The sequence below is a fragment of the Pollicipes pollicipes genome, unplaced genomic scaffold (genome assembly GCF_011947565.3).
Source record: "Pollicipes pollicipes isolate AB1234 unplaced genomic scaffold, Ppol_2.1 Scaffold_4740;HRSCAF=5597_pilon_pilon_pilon, whole genome shotgun sequence".
In the NCBI taxonomy this organism is placed as follows: Eukaryota; Metazoa; Arthropoda; class Thecostraca; order Pollicipedomorpha; family Pollicipedidae; genus Pollicipes; species Pollicipes pollicipes.
In genome coordinates this window covers 23,810,108-23,838,017 of record NW_023596545.1, presented here as the reverse complement: position 1 = coordinate 23,838,017, position 27,910 = coordinate 23,810,108, and the positions used below count along the sequence as shown (strand labels likewise).

Here is a 27,910-nt window from a genome sequence, read left to right as displayed (position 1 = left end):
ACGTCTGCCGCCCAGCGCCCGGTCAGCAGCAGCGCTTGTGTAACACCAGCAGGGCGTCAGCGGGCCGCGGCCGGGGATCGGCCGAGCGGCGGCGGCGCGCCAGGCCTAGGCGGCCGTCATCGCGTGGAGCGGCGCGGCGCGCCAGGCCCAGCCGGCCGTCGTCGCGTGGAGCGGCGGCGGCGCTGCCGGTGGCGGCCGCGCGTCAGAGAGCGGATCATCGCCAGCGCGCGGGCGGTCGTAACGCGGCGCTCGGCGCGCTCGATTTCGTTAACCGGCTTAGTGTCGGCGCTGGACGGATGGTGCGCCGCAGACCGGTTCCGACGCCGCCGCCGCCGCGCCGTCCAGGTGGCCAGCCGGCCGGCCGCTGTGTTCTCAGCGGATCGCCGCTAACGACCGCTCCCGTGCGATGCGCCAACATATGTGGCTATATTCATCATAGACGTTTGAAGTATGTTCAGAAGGAAGATCGGTCAATTTGGAAATGTCGAGACATGTCTTAGAAGGCTGAATATCGGCTATGCCGAATTCCAAGCCAATGGAACAGCTAAGCTATGCAATAGCTAGTTTTATCGCTGTCAGCAGCAGAATAGCTATAAGGCTGATAACCCTGTAGCCTGCGATGTAGTTGTTGTTCGTCGAATGGGCTATTCTATTTTGTAGCTTAACTCTATAAGCAGGGTCGAGTACACATGGCAGCATTGTTGGCACCCTCTTACCAAATTTATGTCATGTGTTAATAAGTTCGTGAGTAAACATCGACTGCCAGACATTACAGGCAGGCACGTAAAAACAAGAAGACTGCATCCATGTCAAAATGCGATTGCGCACACTTGCGGCGCACTAAACTCGGTTTTCAGTGACCATTTTGGCGTACGTCCTGCCACATAGTGAAATCCTACGCACGCCTCTGACTGTAAAACACCTTAGGATGTATTCCCGTATTGCTCTCCGTGGCCCGAAAGTGGACGGAGACGGCTTTCACCGATATCTTTCTCAAAATGATGAGATAATTTCTGAAAGGTTTCACTAATTTTAGGTAGGTTTTCACGGTATTTTCTCCTTTCTAAGGGATTTTCGTGGTTTTTTTGCGGATTTTCGTCTGCCCGCTCGTTCGAAACATCGCTGTTCCCACTTTTAATTTGACTGTTCCCGCTTGTGCCTTTGAAATACCGTAAAGGTGTTCTCCCATATAACACGTACAGCTGTCCATATTTAATTAAGCCAAGTGCATGGGCATAGAGTATTTACCGTATCACCTCATCGAAACATCCATGTGTTGCTGCCAACTTTCCTGAATGTGCGCAGTCAATAAAAAAGCGAATTGCTTCTGACTGGCCGCCATTGGTCATTTCATTACCCGCAAATCAAACTGAGAATTAGCCCATTTATTGATAAACAATAGTTTTGGTGACATACCTGAAACATTGCCGGAAGCCTGTACGCATATTGATTGAAGTTTGTGAAAAAAATATGACACTATGTTAGAAACCCTCCGATGCTACTGATAGCATGTTTAAAATCACAGTAAGATACGCTGTCTTTATTTCATGCAACTGAAGTTGGCGCATTGTGCAAATATGCGGCAGGTAAATGAAAGTAACCACAAACAGCAAACCAATTTGTGCAAAACCCAAAACCAACAGAAATCTTGAGGCCAAGAGATATAAAAAGCATCCTCTGAAAACTTGAATTGGAAGCCCCTGGTTCTACATAACTATTTTATTGTCATGTCATGTCATTGGGGCTTTACGACGCTCTCAGCTGCTGAGGCTATATGGCGTCGCCTGCCTCCCGCCCTGGCAGGAAGGGCGGGCGCCGCGAGGAATGGAACCCCGTACCTCTGGTTTCCCAGACGCGCAGTGGTTAACGCAGACGCGTTGACCACTACACCACCGGCACCCTATAACTATCCATTATTTGATGTCTGCCAATGTTTCTGATGGTTTTGCTATGTTTTCATACATGCGTTATTGACTTGGTTTGCTTTTGTGTTTATGACCCCGCAACTTGACATTTCTCGGTGTTTTCCATGTTTTGTCTTATCTGATGAGACTCTTTTGGCGCTTGCCGTGCATCATATCTTTTCGCTGTGCCCGTCATGCTGTCACAATTCATGGGAACGGGTTCCGGCCATGGTCCACAAACGCTCAGAAGGCGACCATCGTATCTATTGTCCTCTCCCAAAGTACCTCAAATAATATCACAAATGTGCCATTGAGTTGGAAGCTAAAATTAGAAATTGTAGAACTTGGAAGGTACACGCAAACGTCCGAAGGAAACAGGGAGACAGATGGAGCGGGAAACAGCATAAGAAGTAAAGAGGGGAGATGCTGCAAACATGGAGAACCCTGCGACCCTTGCCTGCTTTTCTAAGGTGAAGGGAGAGGGAAAGATTTGTTTTCAAATAAGACTGAGAGTAAAACAGCCGGGAAGGCCATGAAGAGCAGTCTAGTCTTTTAGTCCAGTTTTCATAATACCGCACGGCCTCGTGTTGGATAACCAGCACAATGCAAAAGCTGGGCTAAAAAATTGCCACATCTTAATAACTTAGATACATCTATAAGTCCTCGTGTCCTGCGGAACAGACCAGCTTGAACAGCGTTCACGCATACTCACAACTTGCCATAACAGACCTGGGTCCTAGCCCTTATCGTCAATGCCGCCATTTCCCTGCATTGCTTTTTATCACCTCTTTCTGGACGATACATACTTTTCCCCAGATCTGAGGGCGAATCTTACTATAAGGGTATATCATACGTCATTTGCCAGAACGGTTGCTTCTTTTCCAAACCAGACGGCTGCATCCATCAGCGGCATACGTCACGCTTTAGCTGGATTACTTTACTTACGTCGACGTAGTGTTTAAAGTAAAGTGACAAAAGTGAACGGCTATAACCCAAACCCAGCTACAGGCTAAGGCTGCCGATTTTTCTGATGATTACTTAAAGGTTTTCTTAAAGCTCTTGTGAATGTTGTCTGATGATACTATACGATACCTAAATGCTAATTGGAAAATGGCATTATTTATTCGCCATTGAAGGTTAACTCATAACCATAAAAAGCTGTTAATATTGGAAGAGAAACAGCTCAAATCATTTGAGAACACATTTGAGAACAAGTGTTTGTTTCGAAGAAACCTTCCTCAACACTGACTGTCATGTCCCTGTATAGTTTACAAAGGTCTTAATGATTTGCGATGCAGTCCAAGATCCCTCAGAACACCTTCCCCCCCCCCCCCCACTATGCTCTGGTAAGCCCGACCATGATTGAAACTGTAATGGAGCCGACAGGTGTGCGGCATGCCACTCATACACTGCCAATCATACATGCGATCTGATGTCTGACCTGATCTTTGATTCGATCTGAGACCCGCCATCGACGGTCGACGCCGCAATGACACGAAACTAACAAGGTTTCTCATGTGATTTTCGCGGAAATCCTGGCAAAAAAATGGGATCGATGTGTACAGCTGATCAAGCGCGCTCAAGACCAAACCATGAGTCTAGCTTTTTGGACGTTTTGGAGGTCTTGACGTCGGATCTAGGCGGCCGGGAGATAAAGAAGGGGAAGCAACTGCACACCGCATACGGATGTAACGTTTACAAATCATAAGGCAATCCCAGGACTGACTGAGTGATGTATGTGCCGGTTGTCGACAGGGTAGTTGCCAATGTCACCTTTTATGAACCAGTCCCGAACACAACACGCTGTGGCCTAAACCAAGAAAACCACACAGGCCGCGAATCCGGTCTATCGGCCTATTTATTACGGTAAATCTATCGCGGCTCAAACGAAGAGAGATAGGCCGAGATAGGCAGGCCGTGAAAACCGCACAAGCGTGCAGTCCAGTTCATTATTAACAAACATCCGCCTAAAATAGCTGTGCGTTTACCAGATTTTGGCAAGAACTACCAAAACAATGAAAAGCATTGCAGCTTCATCGTTTTCGACGCCAACCTAAGAACGATGCTCGCTCAGGTGCACAGCCCGTCACTCTCACGCAAGGCACGTTGTGAACCAGATCCCGGCTGTGAACTGACCTGCTCAGGGATACGCCGCCTGCCAAAATATCATGACAGATGGGTCTCCAACGCAGTGATAAAACCCATTTGAACGACTTCCCAAAGGCTTTTGGCTATATCGCGGTATGTTTTGACACAATCTACATGGTGATAACGGAAAAGGCTCAAGACTATGACCACCTCGCTCGTCCCAGGCTTCACGGAGCGCCTCACCGGTAGAGCTAAGGCAATCTCGATGAGCGCTTTTCAAACGAGCACTTTTCCAACCAGAAATAAGCCATTGTGTAGAATAAGGAAGCCGCCACCGGTTTGTAGCAAACTAGCCCAGTCTTCAGATTTCAGAAGGGCGGGAGCGAGGGTGCCCGTTAACAATTGGTAGGGCAGCACGGCCGTCCAGATCCGATAACCCGCACTTGGTAAGCCAGTCACGCGGCGCTGAATTCCGCCCCGCTGCCAGGCTCCAAGCCTGTTCAAACGGCTGACGAAACCGTTCACTGGATTGAGATAACCCGACAAACTTTCCATTGGCATATTTTTTAGAACGCTGAGTGAATTCCTTATTCTGAAATAAGATTTGCGACCAAAGCTAGTGTGGAGAAGCGGCAAAATAGCAATTTATGTGGCGTCTTAAATTTACCCCGCCGTTATGCCAAGGGCATAGATGTTGTACGCAATGCTGCATACCCATGGTGTGCGATGCTCCTGTGATGGGCACAGCTCCCCTGGTGCGCGAGGCTCCCCCGTGCGCGAGGCTTTCCTAGTGCGTGTGGCTTCCCTAGTCCGCCAGGCTCCCCTAGTGCGCGAGGCTCCCATGGTGCGCGAAGCCGTTATGGTGCGCGAGGCTTCCCTGGTGCGCGAGGCTCCCTTAGTACGAGAGACTCCCGTGGTGCGCGAGACTCCCTTGGTGCGCAAGGCTCTCCTACTGCACAAGGCTCCCCTAATGCACAAGACTTCCCTAGTGCGCGAGGCTCCCCTAGAACATGAGGCTCCCATAAGTCCGTAATGCTCCCCTAATGTGCGAGACTCACCTGGTGTTTGGTTTGATGATAAAACTTTGTAGGCAAATTGCGGCATACAAGCATAATGACTTGAAACGTATGCATCACACACAATTAATAGTAAATGGGTGGTTTTGACTGACTCACCTTAGATCAAACGCAAGTACGTAGGATTATGGAAAACCAGCCATTTTCAAACGTCGTCCTCAGTTAAGCTCATTGTGTTCGGCCTCGGGTAGAGTTGAAATCGACTACGAACCAACCAACCATCGTTCATGCGAGGAGGAATCGGTCCTCGCAACAAATGTAAGGTAATGGAGTCGGGGTTTAGTGAGGTGTTGTGCCTGGAATTACCGCTGAGTTCATTCGCACACAACTGCTATTAACTAATAGGCATTCTGCATCTGGCAGTTTCCATAACAGCCAATGGCAGCTCAGCTCAGCTACAACAGCTCAGTACCAGCATTGACGTCTTGTCATCAAGATATTTCTTAAACACCGGCTTCTGCGTCCTAAACGTAGCATAGATGGCAGCGTCCTAAACCTTCTAAATCGTAACCAAAATTGGCTCAATGGTAGTTGATTCTGGAATTGAGTTCCACAGTCGAGTATGACTCAAATTTGTGATACGCTCCTTTGAGTCAGAGAAGGAATTACTCCCTCGCCCGATGAGACATGGGTTCCACAGAAGTGGACTCTAGTGCACGTCTGCAGTCAAATTGCTTTTAAGCAAGGCGTAATTCAATTGCTGATCAATGGTCAAACTCCATTACACAACAATGGCATAGCATTTATTTATGCCACTACAGATGGATAGGTAGAAGACATAACGTTTTCTTAAGTTGGGGGCTACGGAGAAGAATGAGAAGCAGGCTACGTTCATATGCCTTAGCATTACCTTCCCCGCAGACAGCAATTACAATCATACAGTTGTGCGAATGGTTGAGACGAGTTGCCAGTATTATGGACGAGGTAATTGTTCAGACTGTCGCCTTCGCCTCGTGTGTTAGAATCTACTCAACATTTGTGCAACAAATTTACCGACCATGGTGTCCTGAAAATGAATGGGACTTGAAAACAGGTTTGGATCTGGATGAGAACCAACAAACCTTCACAATCCGGAGTGGATGGCGCACCTGTCTGTGCGTATTGCCCTTACTAGTGAAGCGTGCAGTGCTGCTCTGATGGCCTGATTCAGACCCGCACATTGACCACCACGGCCCGCCTCTGACCCATCCCGAGGCGGTCCTGACGGGCGGTCGGCCCCACCCGCACAGGCGGGGCCGGGCATCGCCTTCCTGGCCGGCTCGTATCGGCCCGCCCCCGACCCATCAATCTTCCGCCGGAGTACCGCGCTAATCGGGCGGCCGGCCGCGCCGCGCCGGCCGCCCCCGTGTCCGATTACCGGGCTCGAGAAGGCCGCTGCCGATGCCGCCGCGTCCGGGTTTACCCCAAAATGACAAAACGGACATGGGCGGATTGGTGGGCGCGGAAAATAAAATGGAGTCGGGCCTGGGCGTCTGCACGTGACGTCACCGGACAGTGCGCCTCGGTGTCGACCAATGGGACTCGAGCCGCACCTGCGACGGGCGACCGCAGGCGGTGGCTCTCGACGCTGGCCGGTATCGCACCTGCCAGTCACCGCGCGCTCCGCCAGCCGTCCCCCTTGAGGCGCCCGGGTTTCAAGCACATCGAAGCGATTGGTGAAGGCATGTGTTGGGTGTGTTGAAAGACATGATGGATGGCAGACGGTCAGATCGTGGTATGAGCATAGCTAGAATTTTTTATGTGTAATGGATAAAAAGGTCATGGCTTTCACATAGTCATAACCTTGTAATAATGAACATTTCAGCGATACCGTATCTAGGATGCGCTATGTGCGAGCTTATAAGTATCGGGGTATGGGTACATGCCAGCTCAAAAACATGCAAAGGTTGAGCCACAGGCGCGGGCTCTAGCTAACTAGCCAGCTAGCTGGCTAACTACTTCACTTGACGCTGGCAAGGCAAGTGTCTGCACTCAAAATAAGTCCGATTTCTTTTGTTCCGCGTTCCGATGCACCCGAGACTGCCGCTGTGCATGACTGCACTCGATCCGGCGCTTGCTGTTGGTTCATGCCGGCGGAATGCGTACCGGGAAGCAGCCAGCCCGCTCCCATATTCGGCTGCTCATCACGATCGGTGGTCTTCTCGTGGTGACTACAGAGTGCTGCCACGCAGGGATCTCTTGCACCTGGCCTTCAGCTGGCCGGCGCCGTCGCTTCATCACGCTCTGTTTCAAGGATTTCCGACAATTTGTTCTGTCCGCCGTGCGAGAGTCGTTCGTCTCAATATTCTCTCGGTCTCGGTCATTTTCTAGATCAGCAACCGTTCAGCATTCAGCAGCAGCGAATGTGTATGCTACACAAATATTCGAGCCAAGACTTTAGAACAAACGTTGAAAATACGCATTTGTCGCCAAAGGAGAGACAGAAATGCAGCTGCGTTCTACCCAAAATGTGCAACACACTCAAAATTACAAGCAAATTACCTGCAAAAATGACTATCACTCTAGTGGTCCAGCTGTTATTTTTGCGCACTTAGCCTTAATCACAGCCCTCCTTTACATGCCATAATTGATGTTTCTTGCCGCGATGACATAACCCCAATTGTTACTAATCGTGGATGTATGTCAGACATAGTTCTAAGCTCTGTGCTCTGCTTCTATAATCTCCAAACAAAGCCTATGAAAAAGGAAGCGACTGCTGAGTTAACGCGACAAAGAGATGTCCAACAGCATTGCTGCCCCTGTTGACAGCTAAGTCCGCAAAAGAAGGGCTCCAGTTCAGCAGCATGTGGCTACGAGTGTCGGGAGCGCGTACTGAGCGGCGCGTGTTCCGTCGCGCATGATCGCTTCAACAGATATTCAAGAGATTTGTACCGGTCGATGTCCGGCACTCAGAACAGCTGGGTCAGGCAGGTAGGCATGGGCGTGCGTCAACGCCCAGTAGGAGCGGTACATTTGCTTACTGTTTGGCTGGAATCATCAGCTGATCATGCATTACCTCAGCTGTTACGCTAATGCGCGTTGCACTAACGTTGGCGACGAATGGTAAGAAAACAGATAACAACTACCAGCAGCTATTATTTACTTCCATGTGAGGGTTCATATCCTGCAAAGAGGCAGCACAGGCTAAAGTACGGCGTATTTCACGTCGATGAGGAAGGGTATTTTCACTGCGCAAATGTGTTTTGGAGTTCAGGCGCCAAAGGAAGCTAAATAAAAGGCGAATGACTTCATCTAACACCAAAATATACCTTCTTCTCCGATTTTTGTCAACTTTTCCCGGGCGCCTAATCAACGAAAAAATATTGTATCAGAGTACATTATCAGGAAACAGTCTTATCTGTCGCTTGATTTACAAAATGTCAGGCGTTTGGCATCCATGCAACTGGAGTGAACTGGCACCAGCAGACGCGACAAGCAGCCCTTGCGCAACGTTTTCCCTTATGGCGCCATGGCCAAACATTCTGCTCAGGGGTATCACGGATGTTGCGTGCAAAATGGAGGCGACAGAGAGGTAAAGTCAACATTGGAGATCCAGTCCTCCAAGCGAATAGAGCCACACTGGCTGGGCCGCCACAGAGACACGGCCTCTTAGCCTTATGAGGCATTCCAACACATTACGGTGGGACTTATGCCTGCCACTGCTTTGCTCTCCTTCATTATGCACGCGGACATTTTCTGAGATTATCAACGAAATAATGGACACTCAGTGCCTTTTTGCATATAAAGCCAACTGAATTTTTCGTAAACACTGGCGAACACACTTTTTGGAAATGACTGTGATGAAAAATAATCAAGCCTGCGTCTGACCATACGAATCATCACAACACAAAAGTTAATGTAGTCCAACAAAACTATTAAACACTACGTTGATGATTCATAAAGTATTGGGCTTTTCCTCGACATCGCCTCTTTATCGTGGCAAAGGTACGCTATTAATCATGAAATTGGTCTCCTTTTGAAGAAGAGAGAGAGAGAGAGAGAGAGAAGAGAGAGAGAGAGAGAAGAAGAGAGAGAGAGAGAGAGAGATAGAGAGATAGAGAGAGAGAATATATAGTAGAGGACTCGAGAGAGAGATATCGCGAGCTAGAGATCGAGCGATGTAGAGATATAGCTACTCTCTCGTCTCTCCTCTCGACTCCTATCCCCTCGCTCTCTCTCTCTCGCGCTCGCTTCTCTCCCCCTCTCTCTCTATCTCTTCTCTCTCTCGCTCTCTCTCGCTCTCTCCTCTCTCTATCTCTTCTCTCTTTCTCGCTCTCGCTCTCTCTCTCTCTCTCTCTCTCTCTCTCTCTCTCTCTCTCTCTCTCTCTCTCTCTCTCTCTCTCTCTCTCTCTCTCTCTCTCTCTCTCTCTCTCTCTCTTCCTGTAGTCCCCTGTCTTTCCTCAACCCTAACCCCATCCATTCATATGGCTTGATCGTATCCCTCATGAAGATGGTCTTCTGTCGAGCCATGGCTCTCAACGATTCAAGATCTCGAGATCATAACGAGATCTAGCATTGGGCGAGGCGTTCTCTCAGTCATGACAGGGAGCCCGACTCTCACTGTACCTTGCCTCTCCATCACTTCAGGGGAGTGTTGCACATTTATGTGGGGTTTCGAACTGAAATATCCATCTTGAAGACCTCTCGATGCTGTGCAAAATTCTACCACTCTAGACCCAAACCACTCTAGTTTCTGAGCTATACGCTCACGAAAATGGGAAAGGTAAAGTAGTGAGAGTATTTCAAAAACACCTTGTTGTTCATGACTGCGCGATAACGCCATTAAATCTTGTCATTTCATAAGCCGTGCAACGATTTAGGCCAAGAAAATATCATCGTCGAGGTCTTTACATCTGGTGTTCGTGAGCACGATTTCCAGGTATAACGGCCGTCAACTGGCACTCGATCATTGTTGTGCAATGCACGAAGACGTAATTAGACCACGACGCATTGTGGAGCATATTAACTGAACAGATAATTGTGCTGTCTAGAGCAACCTTTTCCACTTAAAAAGTATACCAGTCCTTATAAGTAGGCTTGTTTTGGAACATCGGAAGCTTCGGATGCTATGCTTCAGTATCTTCAAATGTGAAACATTCCCTTCAACATAACGTAAAATCACTTAATGCTATACGAGCCATAAACGTGGATACATTTTCTGGCCATTGGCCTGAACGGATAACCTGATATGCATTGTGAGTTCAGAGTTATTATGCTGAGTTATCGACCCTCGATATGCCAGGAGATACTGGTAAAATAAAGTTATAGTGCAAATATTGTTTATATTGGCAGTACTCGACGTCTCAAGCTAGACCTATGATCCATAACGCTTGAGCTTGGTCAAGTACAGTCAATATAAACAATGTTTGCACTATACCTTAGTTTAACCGGCACCTCCTGGTATATGGTCGATAACTCAGCATAAGAACTCTAAACTCTCAATACCGGAAACGAGGAGCTGAAAGTCTGTTTCCTTAAAGCAACCTGATATTTATTCCGGCTAACGACATGCTTTAAAGCTACTAACGAATCCCCGCCGCGTACCGTTCCCGCAACCCTAACACGCACTTTACCATACTCGAAGTGAGCCCCCTCTCCCCCACACATTTCCTCCGCCTCATGGCCACTCCGCTCCACTCCACTCCATGGCCACTCATGAAGCATGTGCCGGGCTACCTCGGCACATACCAGGGCACGAACCATTCACGGACTGCAAAAAGAGCAAGGTCGGCTCCACTGATCAGCGCTGTCGCTGATGCCGTAATGCAGTAATTGCGCTATCGAAATCTGTTAGGGCCGATGTGCGTCGCCCGACGTCTGTAATTTCCTCCCAGATGAGAACAGTCCAATTGGCTCGTACCTTCACCAGGCCTCCATTATCAAATCAGCTGATTCGTCTGTTCCTCTTCCATTACGTTTTTTGTCGGCCTTTTTGTCTCCACCAGCCCTTTCGCAACTATGCATTTCACCGAAAATTCTGTCCTCGATGTAGGAGCAGATATAAGATAAGCCAAGCCGTTTTGGATGGGCTTTGGAAAAGCCATGACTGATTCGCAAAAACTGAGCCGAAGGCGTCGGCCATCGCACGCCGCGCACTCATTGTTCTGCATGGGCATAGTTGCGAGGAGGACGGAGCGACAACCCTCCCTTTGCGCCCAGAAGATTGCACCAGATACAGGGCGACTGCGCCAGAATTCGATTAGAATCCGCAGGAGATCAAAGAAAACTTGACATCCTCTGAGGAACCTTCTGGGTATGTGCTTGTTGTCCTGCAAACGTCCGGGACGTCCGGATCTCGTGCCGACGCGTACCTGCAGGCCAGCATTACCTGCAACAATACTGCTACCGCTCCAGAACGTAAGCCGGCTTCCCAGCGGCGTTCACGGGTTCGGCTTCTCCCAGTCCGCCGCGGAAGCGCCGCGCGGCCAAACCAGTGCAACAACACTGCTACCGCTCCAGAACGTAAGCCGGCTTCCCAGCGGCGTTCACGGGTTCAGCTTCTCCCAGTCCGCCGCGGGAGCGCCGCATGGCCAAACCAGTGCACTCGAGCCGAATAAGGGGCCCGCACAAGTCGGCGGGGGCGGCAGCCGAGATGTCAGCCGGTGTCGAATCTGCGACAATCTCCCGCCTCAGCTGCCGTTTGGCGGCGCGGCAGCTGACATCCGCGGCGAATCCCGCCTTGATTAGTCGGCCGACAGCAGGACACCGTCTCGGGGTGGTGCCGAGCGCCGGCTCGGTCTCGGCCCGGTTGTCTGGGCCCGTCGCCCTCCGCCGGCCGTCTGCCGACGCGGGAGGCACTCCCCCAACCACCCGGCCTCGCAGCGCGCGCCCGTCTGTCGCCAACGATTACCATGGCCACCCCAGCGCCAAGTTTCGACACAGCCGCGCCGCCGCCTGCTGGACATCGAGCTTAGCAGCCGAGGCGCCGCTGCCGTTCACCGGCGCGCGCGGCTTAGCGGAGGCGGCGAGCACCCGACACGCGAACAATGACTGCTCGGACGCGTCGGCACGGCCTGCCGCGTGAGAGGCGCACGTCCCGGTCTCACGCGTGCTGGCCCAGAGGGCCCGGCCGGGCGTCGCGGGCTGCGGCGGGGCTCGAGCAGGGGCCAGGTGCGGCGCCGCGCCCTCCGAGGCCGACGACTGAGCCGCCCCGTGCGGATTACTGCCGCACGGGCGCCGCTTCCGAGAAGGTCTGAGCCACGGCACCGAGAGGAGGACGGCGCGGGCCGGGCCGCCGCCGCCGCCGCCGCCGCCGCCGCCGCCGCCGACGGCCCGGATGTCGGAAGTCACCGGCAGGGTCGCCGCCGATCGGGAGCAGAGGGCGGGGTCATTGCGATCAGGGGCGGGAGAGGGAATCAGAAGTCAGGTACGAATGGAATCGCCTGAGGTCAGGCCAATGGAGTCAGGAGCGGATGGCACCACCGGGACCACGTCAGGCAGAATCTGCTGGAATCGCTCTCAAGCAGAACAGTTCCGGGACATGAGCGCGGATCACAGGCTCGGATCGGAATCAGGCGCGAAGGTCAGGAGTGGGTGGTATATACCCCGATCAGTAGGGTAATGGTTGTCTACGATCAGGAGCAGGCACGCAGGGCTGTCTGGGATCAGGAGCACGAAGACCGCGGCGTGGGATCAAGCTCAGACTAGCAGTTGCCGCACGGCAATCGCACGCGACATTTTGAACCAGGCGAGCTCGTTCAGAACCGTTTGGAACAGGTGGCCAGACGGTCAGAGAGCCGATCAAGGCAGCCGATGGAGTCAGTTAGGGTAGGTCGCAGCTTGCTAGGTCAGGCGGAATGGGTCGGAACTTTCAGTGGGCCAGCTTAAGTCTCCCAGCGTCGCTCGGGTTTTCTAGCCTTTCGTAGAGTCGGTCATTATTTACGAATCTACGTACCATGGCGCAGACAGATTCGTCCTGATGATTTTAGAACGTTCTCCAAAGCTGCACCATGGCAGTGATAAGCCAAGCCTGATCTGGTGCTGAATCGGCGCTGGTCAACACAGGCAGAGCTGGTCGGTTTGGATCAGCTGGTGCCAACACCTGTACAGCTCAGCGACCACAACACTACAGCCGCACTGCCGTCCGAATGGCCGCGAGGACAGAGGGTGACCACCTGACACCTGTCTTCCTTTCCACACGTATCACACCCAAGCCAAACTGTCACACAGGCCCAACTCTGCTCACGCCTCCAACTCCCGCCCGAAAATCCAGCACACGCCCTTGCAGATGGGCCGACGTCGTAGCGGCGGCGTAGGTCACGCGCTGTGCCCGGTGGTGTGCGCTCGGTCCGCCTCTGCGGGACACAGCCGCCTGGCGAGACGGCCAAGCCACGACTTATCTTGATGTCCGTGAGACGACCGTCGGCACTTCAGTCTGCAGCGACGCCGGAATGTCACGGTTAAGTCGACGCCCTGTGTCCAAGCGCACCCTGCGTAGATTCGCCCAGATCGGCAGGCCGCGAGACGAGAACGCCAGCATGCAAACGCCTGCGGGCTGCTGGTCGAGCCACGAGACAGTGCGTTGTGATCCTCACGCTAACATATTTTAACTGGGCGTGACAAGTAAGATTACCGCATTACGATGAATTTTGCGCTGAACGGAAGGCACCGTCAACCGTCGCCAAAATCTGGGCTCGTTAGGAAAACGGCTCGCAATCCGCAGCAATGTTGTTACGCAGGTGCTGGGCCGGGAGGTGCTAAAGTGTTCTTAGCGTGCAGACCGCCAAGGTTATCTAACCGCAGAAGGTGAGCACATTTCCTCCATATGACGTTGGACGTTTTTACCGCGCACGCTGCGAAAACTGTTTTAAAGTGTTAAAGGGTGCTTAAAGACGTCGTGTGTGATTAGCTATACTTTTCATGAGCTTTAAATAATCGTTTCTAGAATGAACTATTTCTCGAGCTCAGATGAGTGTGCCTTATCGATAGATAATGGGTCTGAATTAAATATGGCATGAATATTCATGAAGGGCTTCGAAAACATTGAATAACTTTTGAAAATGTCGCGGTTGATAAGTCTTTGAATGCACGGTACATGTACCGTGGAATCAGATAAGTATAGTTGGGATACTGTTTTTCAACACAAATGAAATTAGTGTGAAGTAGATTAAATAACCCATACTCGTGTTATATAAAAGGCTGTATAAAGGTAGTCCATTTATTTCTCTTCGCAGCTTGCTCAGGAGAGGCTGTGAAGCGCAATATATTCACATTCCACCTCATATTTAGTAAGACTCCATCACGAGTCTTCGCTAGCCACAGCGCCGGGCCGGCTCTTACAGGTGAGACTGCACGAGACGGGTGAGACTGAGACCTACAGGTCAGACTGCATGCGACAGGTGAGACTGAGACTTACAGGTCAGGCTGCACGAGAACAGCCTACAGTGAGAGAAATGAGCAAGGCAACCAGCGCTGGGATGCAGAGCGTGCTGTGCAGAATGCACGAAACAATAGAAACTGTAAGACTCCACGTCTCGTAAAAGCTTACGACGAATCTCCTTTAGTCTTAAGTGATTCCCAGACTTAGGCAATTCATTTTTACGGTGCACTATCTATTCTGTGTATCACGCATGGATGTAGTTTCCTGTTCATTTGGTGGGCTTCAGCCCCAAGTTTGAAAAAAACGGACCAAATCCCACGAGAAACGTTGGTGACGCGTTTTGCGGACATGCCACTTGTCACTGCTTAGCCTCCCAAACATATTCTGCGGAGCCACACCCCTGGCCCTCACGGCCCATTGGCACACGTTCGACCCCATGATATATTTTTTTATCTCCCTACACATGCGTCAAAGTCTCTAAGCAGACCTCCGGCCCGCTCTGCTTCCACTCAGGCTGGGTACGGTAAATATTACCCCTCTGGTCAGCAAGTGCTTCATGAAGGAAATCAGGCTGCTCACAAAGTCGGAGAGCGACCTAGTTGGATTCATTCATCCATTCAGCTGTGGAAAGAACATGAAGAAGGAGTCACTTGATTCGGTCGGGCCGAAATGATACTAAAAAGTCGCATATGTGGGCGGTTCAGCAGCAATCCATGCATCAAAGCTTCTCGTTCGTGATCACGGAAAGCCAGGCAAAAGCCGGCGACTAAGCGGATCCCGTCTGCAAAAAATGGTGGCTAAGCCATGATTCAGTGGGAAAGGTTAGCGTCATGGGGCATTATCAAAATAAATCTGTTGGTTTATGCAAGCTAGCGAAGAAGCATCTCAAGACGTCACGCCCGTGCTCCGCAACGTCCTTTCCCTCATCCCGCAGCGTATGCCTAAACGTGACTGTTCTTCACTTCTCATATTTGAGGGATCAACGGCCAAGTTCGGAAAAGGTCGCGGATGTTCTAGGCTGTCAAGCAGTGTTTGCTCCTGCCGGAAGGAGCATGCAACAGTTGTAGGTAAATACGGATGCAGTCGCGCAGACAAGGGGCTGATGGAATCGATCGACGATAAAGGTCCCGAAGGGCTGGCTGGAAAGCGTATTAAGGAGCCCCGACCCACAGGATCGGGTCTTCAAATGCCAGTCGAAGGGCCCTCTACCCCGATTGGGGTCCCTGAGACTTCCTCTACGTTAGTCAGCACAACCAGTACCGAACAGCAGGCCTTGTATCCGCCTACGCCTGAGGTTCCATCTCCGAAGCAGGGAAAGGGCCGGAGCTCGCGACTCGCATACGCTGGGGCTCTGAAACAATGAGCGGCCCCTGTGTCGGTTCGCTCACAGTGCCCAACAGCGGGTCCTGTGCTGGCACGGGGCCCGAGTTCGGCCAGGGCAGTGTTCAAGGGGCCCGAATACAGACCTTGAAGTGCTCCTTGGGACCGACGATCAAGGGTCCAACTGGATGGGGCCGGAGGACTCAAAGGGCTCGCCGTAGGTTATATTAAGGACCCTGACCGGTAGGGACCAGTGTTCGAATGCCAGTCACAGGGCCACTTGCACCGATTGGGGACCCCTGGGACAATGCTGGCCTCTATTTCGGCCTGATAGACCAACACCGAGCAGTCGGGTGCGCGTTTGTCTGAGCCCTGGGGTGGATTTCCATTGGTCGGTGCCCCTGTGTCAGTCAGAAGCTCACCACGTCTAAGAGGAGCCTCGAATCGGCCAGGGGAACATTTGCTAAAAAGGGACAGAGACAGGACCCCTAATGTCAGAGAGCCGCTTGCGTTGGTCGGGGCCCTTTTGCAATGTCAGGAAATAGGAAACCTACTATTACAGTCCACAGTCAGACAATGGAAAGGGCTGTGTCAATCAGGGCCCAGCACCGAAAGGGAGGTCCCCCCACCCCATTTTAGTCGAGGGTCCATTAAGCCGAACTGGAGTGTTTGTGCCAGTTATTGAACCCACGCGGCGATAAGGCAATCTTTTTGCGTTAATGAAGGCTCTGCACCGATCCGGGGCTCACTGCCAAGGTAAGAGGATCTCCTAAGTAAGAGAGGGACCAATGTATGATATAGCCCTCCAAGTGCCTCCAGATGAACCAGGAGACCACCACACCTCTTGTCGCCAGAATAGCAGTCGGTAGGCACCCCGCGCTGGGACCATATGACCGAGAGCCCACCTGATCGGGAACGACGGTGCGCGCCTCAGTGTCCTACCCAAGGGACCACTTTCTCGGAATTAAGGTAAGCGGTTTCATAAGTGTTCAATAGCGTGGATCGAAACGAAGTCAAAACTGAAAAAAATCGGTCTTTAACTGCTTGCTTGAAAACGCCCATCCTGTTGCAAAATCGATTAATAAGACAAATTATATAATAGGTTTTGAGCCTGTGTGCTCGCGAAAATAGGAGCAAGAACACCGATAACCGGGGTTCCAGTTCCCGTAAAACTGAACGCCGTTGGACGCTGCGAATAACACCGGTTGGCGGATGCCGGGCGCAAGAGAGCCAACACCATGAAATAATGCTTCCGAAACCCTTCCAAAATAAATCCGAACAATTTAAAGATTAGACTGGGGTGCATATTTCACTTGCACAATCTTGCAGCTGTCCTCTGTGCAGATAAGCGGTTACGGCAACACGAAAAATAGGGATTCTATCTTTACTCTTCCAGATCCATCACCAAAGTCCAGCACCAGTTCGTGGTGCTGTTAATACTGATCCGGTCCCATGATCAATTTAAAATCGCACAGGTAAAATTGACGCCCAGTTTACCTTTGAAACGTGCGGATTGGTGTTTTAAAGGTCATTACTGCCCCCATAGATGTCTCAAAAGTCATCATTATCCATCTTAGTGTAATAAAAATATTGTCAAAGGTACTTCTTAAGGATACGTAATCGTTATGATCCATCCATTGACCACCCCTAAGTATAAGCCAAAGAACCGACACCGGACTATGGAGACTGCAACAGCTGGCGTCGGGGTTTTTGCTTGTATGACTTGCGAGCGCGTATGCCCAACACCTTGTTACATAATTGTTTTTACTGATCGATTCTGAATGGAGGCTGAGCGTTTCCAGTTGGCCATGGGTTGGCCATGTTAAAACAAATCTTTAGTAGATTGTAAATGCATGTAGATTTACAATCTGCGTTACTGGGTTCTTCAATGTATCCAGAAATCGAAAATCCAGAAAATCCAATCACCCGCGACTGCATGACAGCCGTTAGCAGGGTGGCGTCTGGCACCTCTCATCACGCGAACCGGCCCTGAGGTGCCATCACGCGAACCGAACCGAACGCGAAGGTGGTACCAAACGGCGACATGGTCCCAAGAGGCGACATGGTCCCAAGCGGTCCCAAGCGGCGCTGCAGCGGCGGCGGCGTCTACCGCTGCCGCTGCAGCCGACCTCACCCCGAGCCAGCGGGCCGGCCGCCGATCGTATCGCAGGCCGGTCCAGATGACACTGCACAGGCGGCTATTCGCGGCGCCGCGAGTCCCAGCGCATCTTTCAGGCCTGCATTATCGTCCTTCGATCTAAGAAACCCCATCACGCAGTTGACAGAGCTGAAAATTCAGCCTTATCGGTGTGGAGCGGCCTGCGCCCAGCGTGGGAACTGCACAATCGCGGAAGAAGCGCAGTTTCAGGAAACACCGCAAAAAAATGCTGAAGAATCTGTACCAGGCGACTCCAAAACTGGGAGGAAAACCGACACCGTATGAACAGGCTTGGCTGAATATAAGTGGTGAGTTCGGCTTACGGCGTGTAATGATCAGCTCGCCCCGACACAGCAGACTGACCGGCTCAGTCAGAGACAACATCCAGGCTGGCAGCTCAGGCTGGCAGGCCTGTCTTATGGAGAAATGAGATGTTTGGGCTACATGACAATATGCTTTAATGGTTGTCGTACTAAAGAAGGCGAATTACGGGATGAAAGGGCACGCTATACAGGGGACGGAGAGCAGGAAAACAAGACGAGAGAGAGGGAGGAGAGAGAAAAGAGCGAGAGAGAGAGAGAGAGAGAAGAGATAGAGAGATAGAGAGAGAGAGAGAGAGAGAGAGAGAGAGAGAGAGAGAGAGAGAGAGAGAGGAGAGAGAGAGAGAGAGAGAGAGAGAGAGTAGAGAGGAGAGAGAGAGAAGAGAGAGAGAGAGAGAGAAGAGAGAGCGAGGAAGAGAGCGGGGAGGGAGAGAGAGAGAGAGAGAGAGAGAGACGCGCCCGCGGTTCCCCGGCGTGAGCGCGGTGGGCCCGGTTGGCCAGACAGCGGAAGTGGGGTCAGGTCATGCACGAGTGACGCCTCCCGCGGGACGTGCGCCGGGCGCACGTGCCTGGCGCAGTCGGAGGCCGTGCCGTCACGGGCGGCACCGCCCACGGCGGCGGCCAGACCCCCCCCCCTCCCCCCCCAAGCGGCGCCGCCCTTAGCGACGGCCGCGCTTCGCGCACCGCTGGCTTGTCATGGCTCACCCTGCAGGCGGTCTTACCACACTATGTGTACAGATTCGGGGATGGATGCCAGTTATGCGTTGTGCGGGGAAGTGAACAGAGGTTTTAGTATCGGGAAAACGGCCGGTGTTGAAGTATGGTCCATAGGCGTACACAGGTGGCGGAGAGGAGAGGACACTGCCCGGCTCTGTCGTGGAAGTGCAGCGTAAATCCTACGGTGATGCATAGCAAGAATGGGATTCAAAATTAGTGCTGACTCCCTCATTCTCTGAAGTCCATACGCTTTCCACCTGTAGAATGGGGCAAAGAAGTCAGAAGACATAAAATACAGAACTATTTAAAGGCATACTGGGGAAAAAATCGCAATTGGAACCCGGTGCTGAATTATCAGGCTACCAGAACTGACGTCAGCTGCCGCCAAACCCTATGCAGAGGTGTTAGCATCGGCCCCGTGGTGCCAATGACCACTGGCTGCACGTGTTCGAACGTGGCCGCGGGCTGATCTCGGTTCAGACGTGAGACGTCCGCACGGGGGCTCGCGTGCGGCGCCCAGCCACCAGTCCGGCTGAAATTATAGCCCTTGCAGGGGCGACTTTGGTTTGCGAAGCGTTTTCGTAACGGCAGCTCCGTGCGACTTGTAATTTCCTTTTTTACCGGTCTGCCCCGCTCGGATTCCAAAACAGGAGCGGGGCCGTAATTAAATAGCTTAATTGGACATTAAACATGGTGGTGGACGCGCTACGCTTGGCGGTGGGACGCCGAAGGAACCAAGTCAACTGCCGACACATTAGTGACGATGCGCTTAAGGCCCTCCGAGACGAGGGTTTCGCCTGTAGGACGACATTTTGCGAATGAGTTCGGCAGCGTATCTCGTGACGCGAGAGTTCGTGATATGTCTATTATGTGGGCTAGACGATGTTCATCACGTGCAGTGCCGAACATTTAGGATTACGCCTGAGTTGAGGCTCATGACACGTGAGTAGCGAGCTGAGAATAAGAACATAATTTATTTCATGGAGCTGGAGGGAAACAATGAAGGTAAACGCAAAAGCATTGGGCTAGATTGCTCTTCCCTGCATCCCACGATACACGAGCGCAGGCAAAGCGTGCTCGCCCCACGCCCCCACCCCCTTCACCCTACGTCCACCCTCACCCCAAGTCCGCCCAGTCATCCCACGCGGACACCCTATTCCGGCTTCTGACACTGCTGTGTCGGCAGCGCGTACCGCTCAACAGAGGCCAACGCATACCAGAATGCACATGTCGTAACCATATGACATGAGGGATTGCTACACGTTTCAGACAAGACTATCTTTCATATTCATATTTAATATTCATATATTCAGACAAGACGAGGCGGTCGGCCGTCTGACGCTTCCTCCGCTGAACTGCGAGGGTGTTGTCTGACATGAGCGGATCACCAGTGACAGAAGCTGTTTTCTCTGAACCATACGCGCTGTGCACAAGAGATCGCCGATGCGAGTTTGGAGCATGCCGCTGGCGTCCATTTGTTTCCAGTTTGTATGATGCATGCATGTGTTTTGACCCAAGGGTAAAACAACCCCGATCATGCAATGCTGATAAGTGCTTGTATACCATGGTGAGCAACAACCATGTGCTGAATGAGCGAACTGTTTTAGTGAGAACAATAGGCTCGGAGTGGTCAACAGAAGAAATGTCTTTTTATATCTTCAAAATGTCATGTTTTGCTGTCGACCTATAGTTGTCTTGCAAAATAGGGATGTGGTGTCGTCCTTGCAAGTTACTACCCTTACGATTTACAAGCCTCTTTGAAAGAATTTTCGCAATGTCAGCTGTGACTAGACTTCGCGAAAATATGCCGCAAATGATCAGAAAATGAAAGTTGCTAGCAGTGCGAGCGTAGCATTGATTTGAAAAAGGGGAGACAATTTCACAAACATGTCGCCGTTCATTTTTTCTCTGAGTGAACAATTCCTCTCCTCATGCTAACGCGCTAATCGGGTCCAGCCCCTTCAGTGATGAAAAGCCTTGACATTTCTTGCTACTAGTCACGAAGATGCAACTATAATCAGCTCTTTTAAAAACGTTGTGTGCGATGAACCATTTCCCGATGTGGCCGGTTGCTCGTTTCTGTTTCTTTTACTATGAGTAATGCGACAACCAAATTAGGTAACGACATCTGGAACCAGAGGCCGTTAGTTGTTTGCCCGCGCGTGATACTTACTATTTGCAACGCTATCAAATTACAAGCGCACCCTCGGACCTTGTTGCCCTCGACTGGGAGCAGCAAGTCGTCTTCAGTTCAACCGGGCACGACTTGTGATTTTTGCTGGCATATCTGATGGTCAGAACAAGGCGCCGTCGTCGAAAAATCCTCTTTTCCCATGAGATTATCGTATCATCAGGTTTGCAGGCTGTGACCGAGTGATAAATCCAAAAGAATGGATCGCTACCATGCCACCATAAATTGGCAGAATACAGTTTGATTGACTTTGATTGTGGGAAAACAATAAGCAGGAAAAATCGGTATAACGATATGAAAAAATGGGTCCTGTAATTTCCCTGCTGCCTGCATAGGAAAAACGGGTGAATATAATCCAGTGCGGATGGCTTCTATGACTCATACCCGTACAAATCCACATAGTCGCATGCAGTACCCGCATGGCAGCGCCGTTTTGTGTCACGTGACCTGAGCATAACTTGTCATTTTCCGGGCACTAGGTGAGCAAAGCACCTTATGTAGACCTGCCAACGAAGTGGAACAGGTTACGGTGGCGGCCGCGCCAGAAAATAACGGTGACAGCAAGCCTGATAATGACCTACAAAAATGTTAACCGGACCAAAAAACACGGCGTATGGCTGAAAAACACCGCACAAGCGCTGGCAGAGTTTAAGGCACAATGGTACGAACGATGGCAATCTCACGTGATGCGCTGGGCTAGGTCCATCCTCGTCGGCCGCCTATCGCTGCCAATCAAAGCGACACTCGCCTAATTGCACCCATATTTGGTGGGGCTGAGAGCACTGATAGTCACTGCCATCATTGATTACTGCGTTTTGTATGCAAGGAGCAGCGATTATTTTACCAGATTCCTGGGATTCCCGAAAACAAGTGAGCGTTACTCCTCGACAACGTATGCAACGCATTTCTTTGCAGTAAGCACGTTTACTTTACCTGGGGGAGGCACTCCTGCTTCGTCAGAAAATGCATTTACACTAATCATAACCCCGAGGTAGTTTCCCACGCCTGAACAAATTCCGCAGTTCGATACACGGATGATTTATGTGACATTGAATTCTGTGTCAAAAAGCCTGACGCTCATCTGGCGGTGTCCCGTAACACCGCGTGACGCACTGTGACCGTGCAGAGCCACGCACAGCTGGGACCATCTGTCGCCAGTGACTCATAATTGCGATCCGGCAGGCGTGGCTCGTGTAGGAACGAAGCCGTTAAAACATGCACAGGACTCGAGTAAAAAGACGGATCATATTGCCGTTCAAGGCTTATACTTTTCACTCAAATACCGCACAGTGATCTCGATTCGCTCCGGACAGTGAGAGATGGCCGCTGTTGATACTCTGAGACCGCTGAATGACCTGTCCGAGCCGCGAGCGCCTCCGTAAATTACTGGACGTGGCCCGTAGTGCTCTCAGGTGACCATGATGACTTCCATTCGCCCTTGATGACCCCCCAGTTGCCCTGCCGACCTTCCATGAAAGTTAACTTCCCAGCGCGGCAACCACGCGTGCCATTTGGCGCGTCAGACCGTGACCGCTGGTGACATGTGTGGTGACCCCTGGTGGACCAGACGTAACCCGGCCGACCTCTCATGACCTCTGACTGACCTGTATGAAGCCGCGTGTGTTGCTGCACGTGGCTGAGCTGCTTGAAGCGGCGGTCGCAGTAGGAGCACTTGTACGGCTTTTCGCCGGTGTGAACTCGGATGTGTTGCACCAGCTGGTGATTGGAGGAGAAGGACTTGAGGCACTGCTGGCACTGGTGCGGCTTCACCTCGCTACGGTGCATCTCGCGCGCGTGCAGCTGCATCGCCGACTTGTGCATGAAGATCTGCAACAGCAGGGTGTGGTGAGAGGCAGCCTAGCTCCGCACCCACTCACAGGGAGTGGCAGGCGGCACTCGTCTCTGATATGGGGCTGGTGTTATGTTTTGTCGTAATTATAGACGTGTTGGACTACGAGATCCGGCATCCTGCACTGAACAGCAGAGACGTAATCGATTCGAAAGATGCCAGAGAAGATATCGGGATCAGTCGGTCATTCATTTCAATTGAAATTGTACGTTTCACGGGAGCTCGGGACAGCAGCCGACGCTGCCATGGCAACTGACACCAGTCAGAACGGTTCCTCGGAAAATAGTCGTGCCGCACCATTAAAACTAAACTAAGGAATGAGAAGCAGATCTCGACTCATGTGGACTAATCTTCAGATTGGAAGCAAATGAAATACCGCTACTGCATCGCCGAAGGAGATGTGAAGCAGCATAATGACTTGACTCATAGCTTGACTCACTGCAGCAGAGTTGCAGTCAGAGGAGCATACATGCCTCTCCTCTGAGTTAACCGCCGGTTTATCGTTTCCCAGGCCGAGTTGATCGAATCGCGTCCCGATGGCTTCCATGGGTCTGCGGTTTTCTGACGCGGCGGAGCGTGTGTCAGCGTGCACTACCTTCGGTCAGTCGACACGTTTCGTTTTATTTTCTTACGAAAGCAGCAGTCAAAAGACGGCATTCACTACCACAAAGTGATATCTTGATGGAAAGGTAGGTATCTGCTGAGCATGCGTGTTTTCGCTCTAACGGCGAGTGTCAATCGCAGTGTGTGTGGGCGGGGTGTGGGGGTGGGGGTTCTCACTGACAAAGCTGCCCACCGACATGTGAAATGTAATGCGCAATCTGACAGCGGTGGTGGGCCAAAGGCTTCATGACTTAAGCACAGTTCAGTTCTTAGCAGCTAATTATGTATTTGGGATACGATCGCTATCCTGCTTGTGCAGCCCACGTCACCAATTCTCTGTAATGTGACATCACATCGCAAAGCTCCTGTCGACAGCGTCACAAAACACAAAGAGTCAGGAACAGATCAGCCATGTGCTGGCGAGCTATGCAGCCCGTGCAGATTCCGCAGACGACGCTTCAGCCGGCATGTACCAGCCAATGAGCGCAGCTGTTGAGGCCGAAGCTCAGCGGTGCTTTAACGTACACGCGCTGTCGGCCCAATCACCAGCTCCGGATCACTAAGGAGCTTACCTCCGGTTTACACAGAGCCAGCATTTGAAAAGTGAAACGGAATTAGCGTGATGACAATCTGATAACAAATCTGGTAAGCAAAAGCGGGCAAAATCCGACATAAAATCGGGTAATGTCATGCGAATCGAAGCGCATGATTATGCGGCAACTGGCGTGACAGCTTCTCTGATACACTTGTGGCGTGTTCATCAAGCAAAACCACAACTTACAGCATTTTTTTTTTTTTGGCTGTGTCGTGTAAGCATACGAATTGGAAACAGGCTAGCTTTATCTACAGTGGACCCTCTTTGCGACTTCAGTTTTATCATTATCATACCGTGCACTCTTGAATGCGAACTCAAACTCCGATAAATATAATTAATACACCATCCAGTTCACTGTACTTTGACGGGCATGAATGGCGCTCGTAGCACCTCCAGGTGAGCCATATTAAATGCAATATCAAATCATCAACTATTCATATCAAATTTCAAAACTCACCTGAATAGCGCATGCGGACCGGACTGTAGTGAACTTTCTATTCTCGGTCTATTCATCGCGTTTCTTAGAGTTCGAGATTGCAGTCACAAGTGTACGGTATAACGTCAATTCCACGTTAAAGGGCTTGCCTGCCAAACAAATATCCCAATGTTGTTTTCTCCGAGAGGCGTAAAAACATTTTGTTCTAAAAAATGTGTTTCTATCCACACAAATACTGAAATGCGAAATAATTGATTTTGCGCAGTTTCTTCGGTCGTAACGCTATGGGCTCTAGTACCTTCATAATGATGGTACATGTTGACCGCTACCCACCTCCCATGGCGTTCACGTTTAGGGAAAAGCTCTGCACAAGACATGAATGGCAAGCTTCTGACAAAAATAAATCACCAAAAGATTTAGAGGAATAGCATGTCACACTTCACAAGCTTCATTAAACAATTACCTTTTGGTAGCTCAGCCCCTAAAGCTTTGTGAGAACAAAGCAAAGATGGTTATGAGAAGTAAGCGAAATTACGTAGTTTTTGGCCCGTACCTCCGCAGCACGCATTTCAAAAGAGAATGCGTCACCATTTTGTTTCATGAAACTGCCCACAGGTCGGCAGGACGCCGAACAGACTGCTCAAGTCAGTCGCCGACCATCAAACTTGATCGCCAAGGAGATGACAAACACGGCTGGAAAATGCAGATGAAAGTTCACCTAGTTAAGCGGCAAATACAGATGTCATTTGGGTACCGTCTGTGAAATTTGGTGTGGCATTTGCGACGACTGTCATACTGAATTATACGCCCCTGGAGTTGCGGAGTGTCACAAACACCTCAGCACCGCCAGCTGTTCCTAAGTCGGAGGGCACGCTTAGCAGCGGTGTCCGTTGTTAACAGTTGTCACGGATTGGCTGCTTGGGTCTTGGAAACAGCTTAATAAACTCAAGTCTTGGAAACAACCTAGTTTACAGCCGAAGTCCGATCTCTCACCAAATTTTGGCGAATTGCGATGTATTAGAAGCGTTAACCAGTAACGTATGTAAGTAACGTGCATACATCATATCCTATATTGAAGTCATGACCAATGCTCATTATATATATGTATATATATATATATATATATATATAATGCCTAACAAAGAAGCATTAAATATATATATATATATATATATATATATATATATATAATGCTTCTTTGTTAGGGTCGAGCAATTGTGATGATTCAAAAGCATCACGAGCCCTACATCTAGAATGCTCGGGAGCTCTGCTTACCAGTACCATCCCATTCGCCACGGTTCCCAGTCAGCGACTGATCCACACCAGCATGTGATCCGCATGTGACAGCCGTACAACCACACGACATAGAAACCAGCACGAAACCAGCAGGTCGGGGCAAGTGACACCGCGCAACCAACAGCGAGGCCTGGACAGTTAACCTCAACGACACCTGCTGGCACGACATGCGCGGGAAAACCCGTTGCGAATGATTTTCGGGGCCGGAACCGACCGACACTCCTCGTTCGCGGCGGGTGGGGGACGTCCATGACAGACATCGGCCGCAGCCCTTGTCACATGCAAACCGTCACACCGTCTGTCGTCCATCGCTCGCTAACGGGAATGTCTCTGTGTTTCAGGTAGCCTCAGATCGCGACATTGTGAGTAACGGCCTGGAATGTTTGACGCAGCCGGCTAGCACGGACCGATGCCCATGTACAGGCTGGACAGAGGAACCTGGTCACTGGCATTTCCACGCCACCTGCCCGCCCGAGCGCCACGGAAGCGACTGTCATTTCCAGCGTACTTGCAACAGGGGACACGCGACCACTCAAAATCGGAAACATTTTCAACGGTAACGACTCCGCTCCCGCAGATGGTGAGGAACGTTCGAGAGAGTTCGTCGGCGGACCGACGGCCGCGGTCATCGATATTTCCCTCGGCACCGTCGGCCCCCGCTGTTCCTCTGCCGATCGGCGCCGCCGCTGTCCTTCCTTGCAGTATCGATCCGCGCCGCCGCCCAAAACCGGCGCCGGCATCCATCATCGCTTTTTCCAGAGCGAAATCATTTATAACCGGCTGTGATTGTACATTTCTCCCAGGATCAATTTACTTTGCAATAAAAAACTTTCTTATCAGAGCCTATGCATGAGCTGTGTGAGTAATGACTATGGGGCTTTTGTTTTTAGCTGCGCTTTATGCAAACTGACGGAATTTATTAAATGGACGGATTATAAATGACCCGAGAAAATTAATGGGTCCACGGACTACTTTTTCCTCGGCGTTCGCGGATTTCAGCTGGGAAACTTGGAGCTCCCAGCTCTTGGAGACTTCCAAAAGGAAAACAAGGCAGGGGTTCCTTCACTGGGGCTGAAATTGAAATTCGTGTGTTCTATTGAGACGCGCGGCAAGGAACTACGCCAGCGGTCCAGAGTCGGAGGTGTAGTAAGGATTTCCAGCGTTTCTAACCATGCATCGCCTACAGGGGAACGTTGCCAAAGGTTCGTGGAGAGGAGGCAAGTCCCCGTATCGCCTATTCTGACGGTGTCCTTTCAGCTGTCCACAGCAAAACACTTATGAAAACGACGTGATATGAATGTCATGCTTTTTGCACCTTGCGCAATGGTACAGAATGCGTGATACTGTTCTTGGCGCACGACAAGCGGTGTTAATCTTTTAAGAACACACCAACACCGTACCGGCCGAACGCAAATCCACGATGGATAGGAATAAGAAAAGTTTGGTTGTTGACGTGTAGTCTGGGGAGATCTATTTCGTGTTGTTTTCTAGCATAAGCGCAAAACATTTACCTTTTACAAAATTACCTTCCTGAATGTTAATGAAATGTGAAAGCTATCACAGTTAGCGAGACTGACACGGGCTAACACTTCGCTATTGCCATCCGATCACCTTGCGGAAAGAAAACTGTGTTATACGGCAAACACGTTATGCTAATTTTGTGATACATCTCTCCCTCATATTGATATCTGCTGTTTGCTCTCCAGTTGTCTACTGCTATACACAGTCAATCAGGCGAACCATTTAATAAAATAAATTGGGACCCTTTGGACCATTCTGCACTAAGTATTTCTCGCAGGGCTTTGAGTGTAAATGCGTGGTTGAAAATTATTCAGCCGCTTAATATCACATCAGAGCTACATATCACTCCCCCACCGTCACACATCACGTCGGCGGGGCAGGCTAAATGCCCTAATCAGCACCCAGCATGCACGGAAGTTAAGATGCAAACGCTGCAAGGAGCCAGACAGCGAGCACTGCCCATGGCGCAAGGCAGACAGCGCAGGCAAGACGGGAGTTTGTGCGGAGCTCGTCCCAGCGCGGCCACCAGGCCAGGTAC

The 27,910-nt window shown here is 50.9% G+C and overlaps 1 protein-coding gene across 1 annotated transcript in view; it reads right to left on the bottom strand.

The window, feature by feature from the left end:
* The window catches only part of LOC119098075 (zinc finger protein 384), a 54,701-nt gene that overhangs the window by 13,736 nt on the left and 13,055 nt on the right, over positions 1–27,910 (bottom strand). Inside the window, exon 2 of the mRNA XM_037221002.1 lies at positions 22,677–22,899. Within this exon, the coding sequence (XP_037076897.1) occupies positions 22,677–22,899 (223 nt within the window). The remainder of the gene's footprint in view (positions 1–22,676; positions 22,900–27,910) is intronic.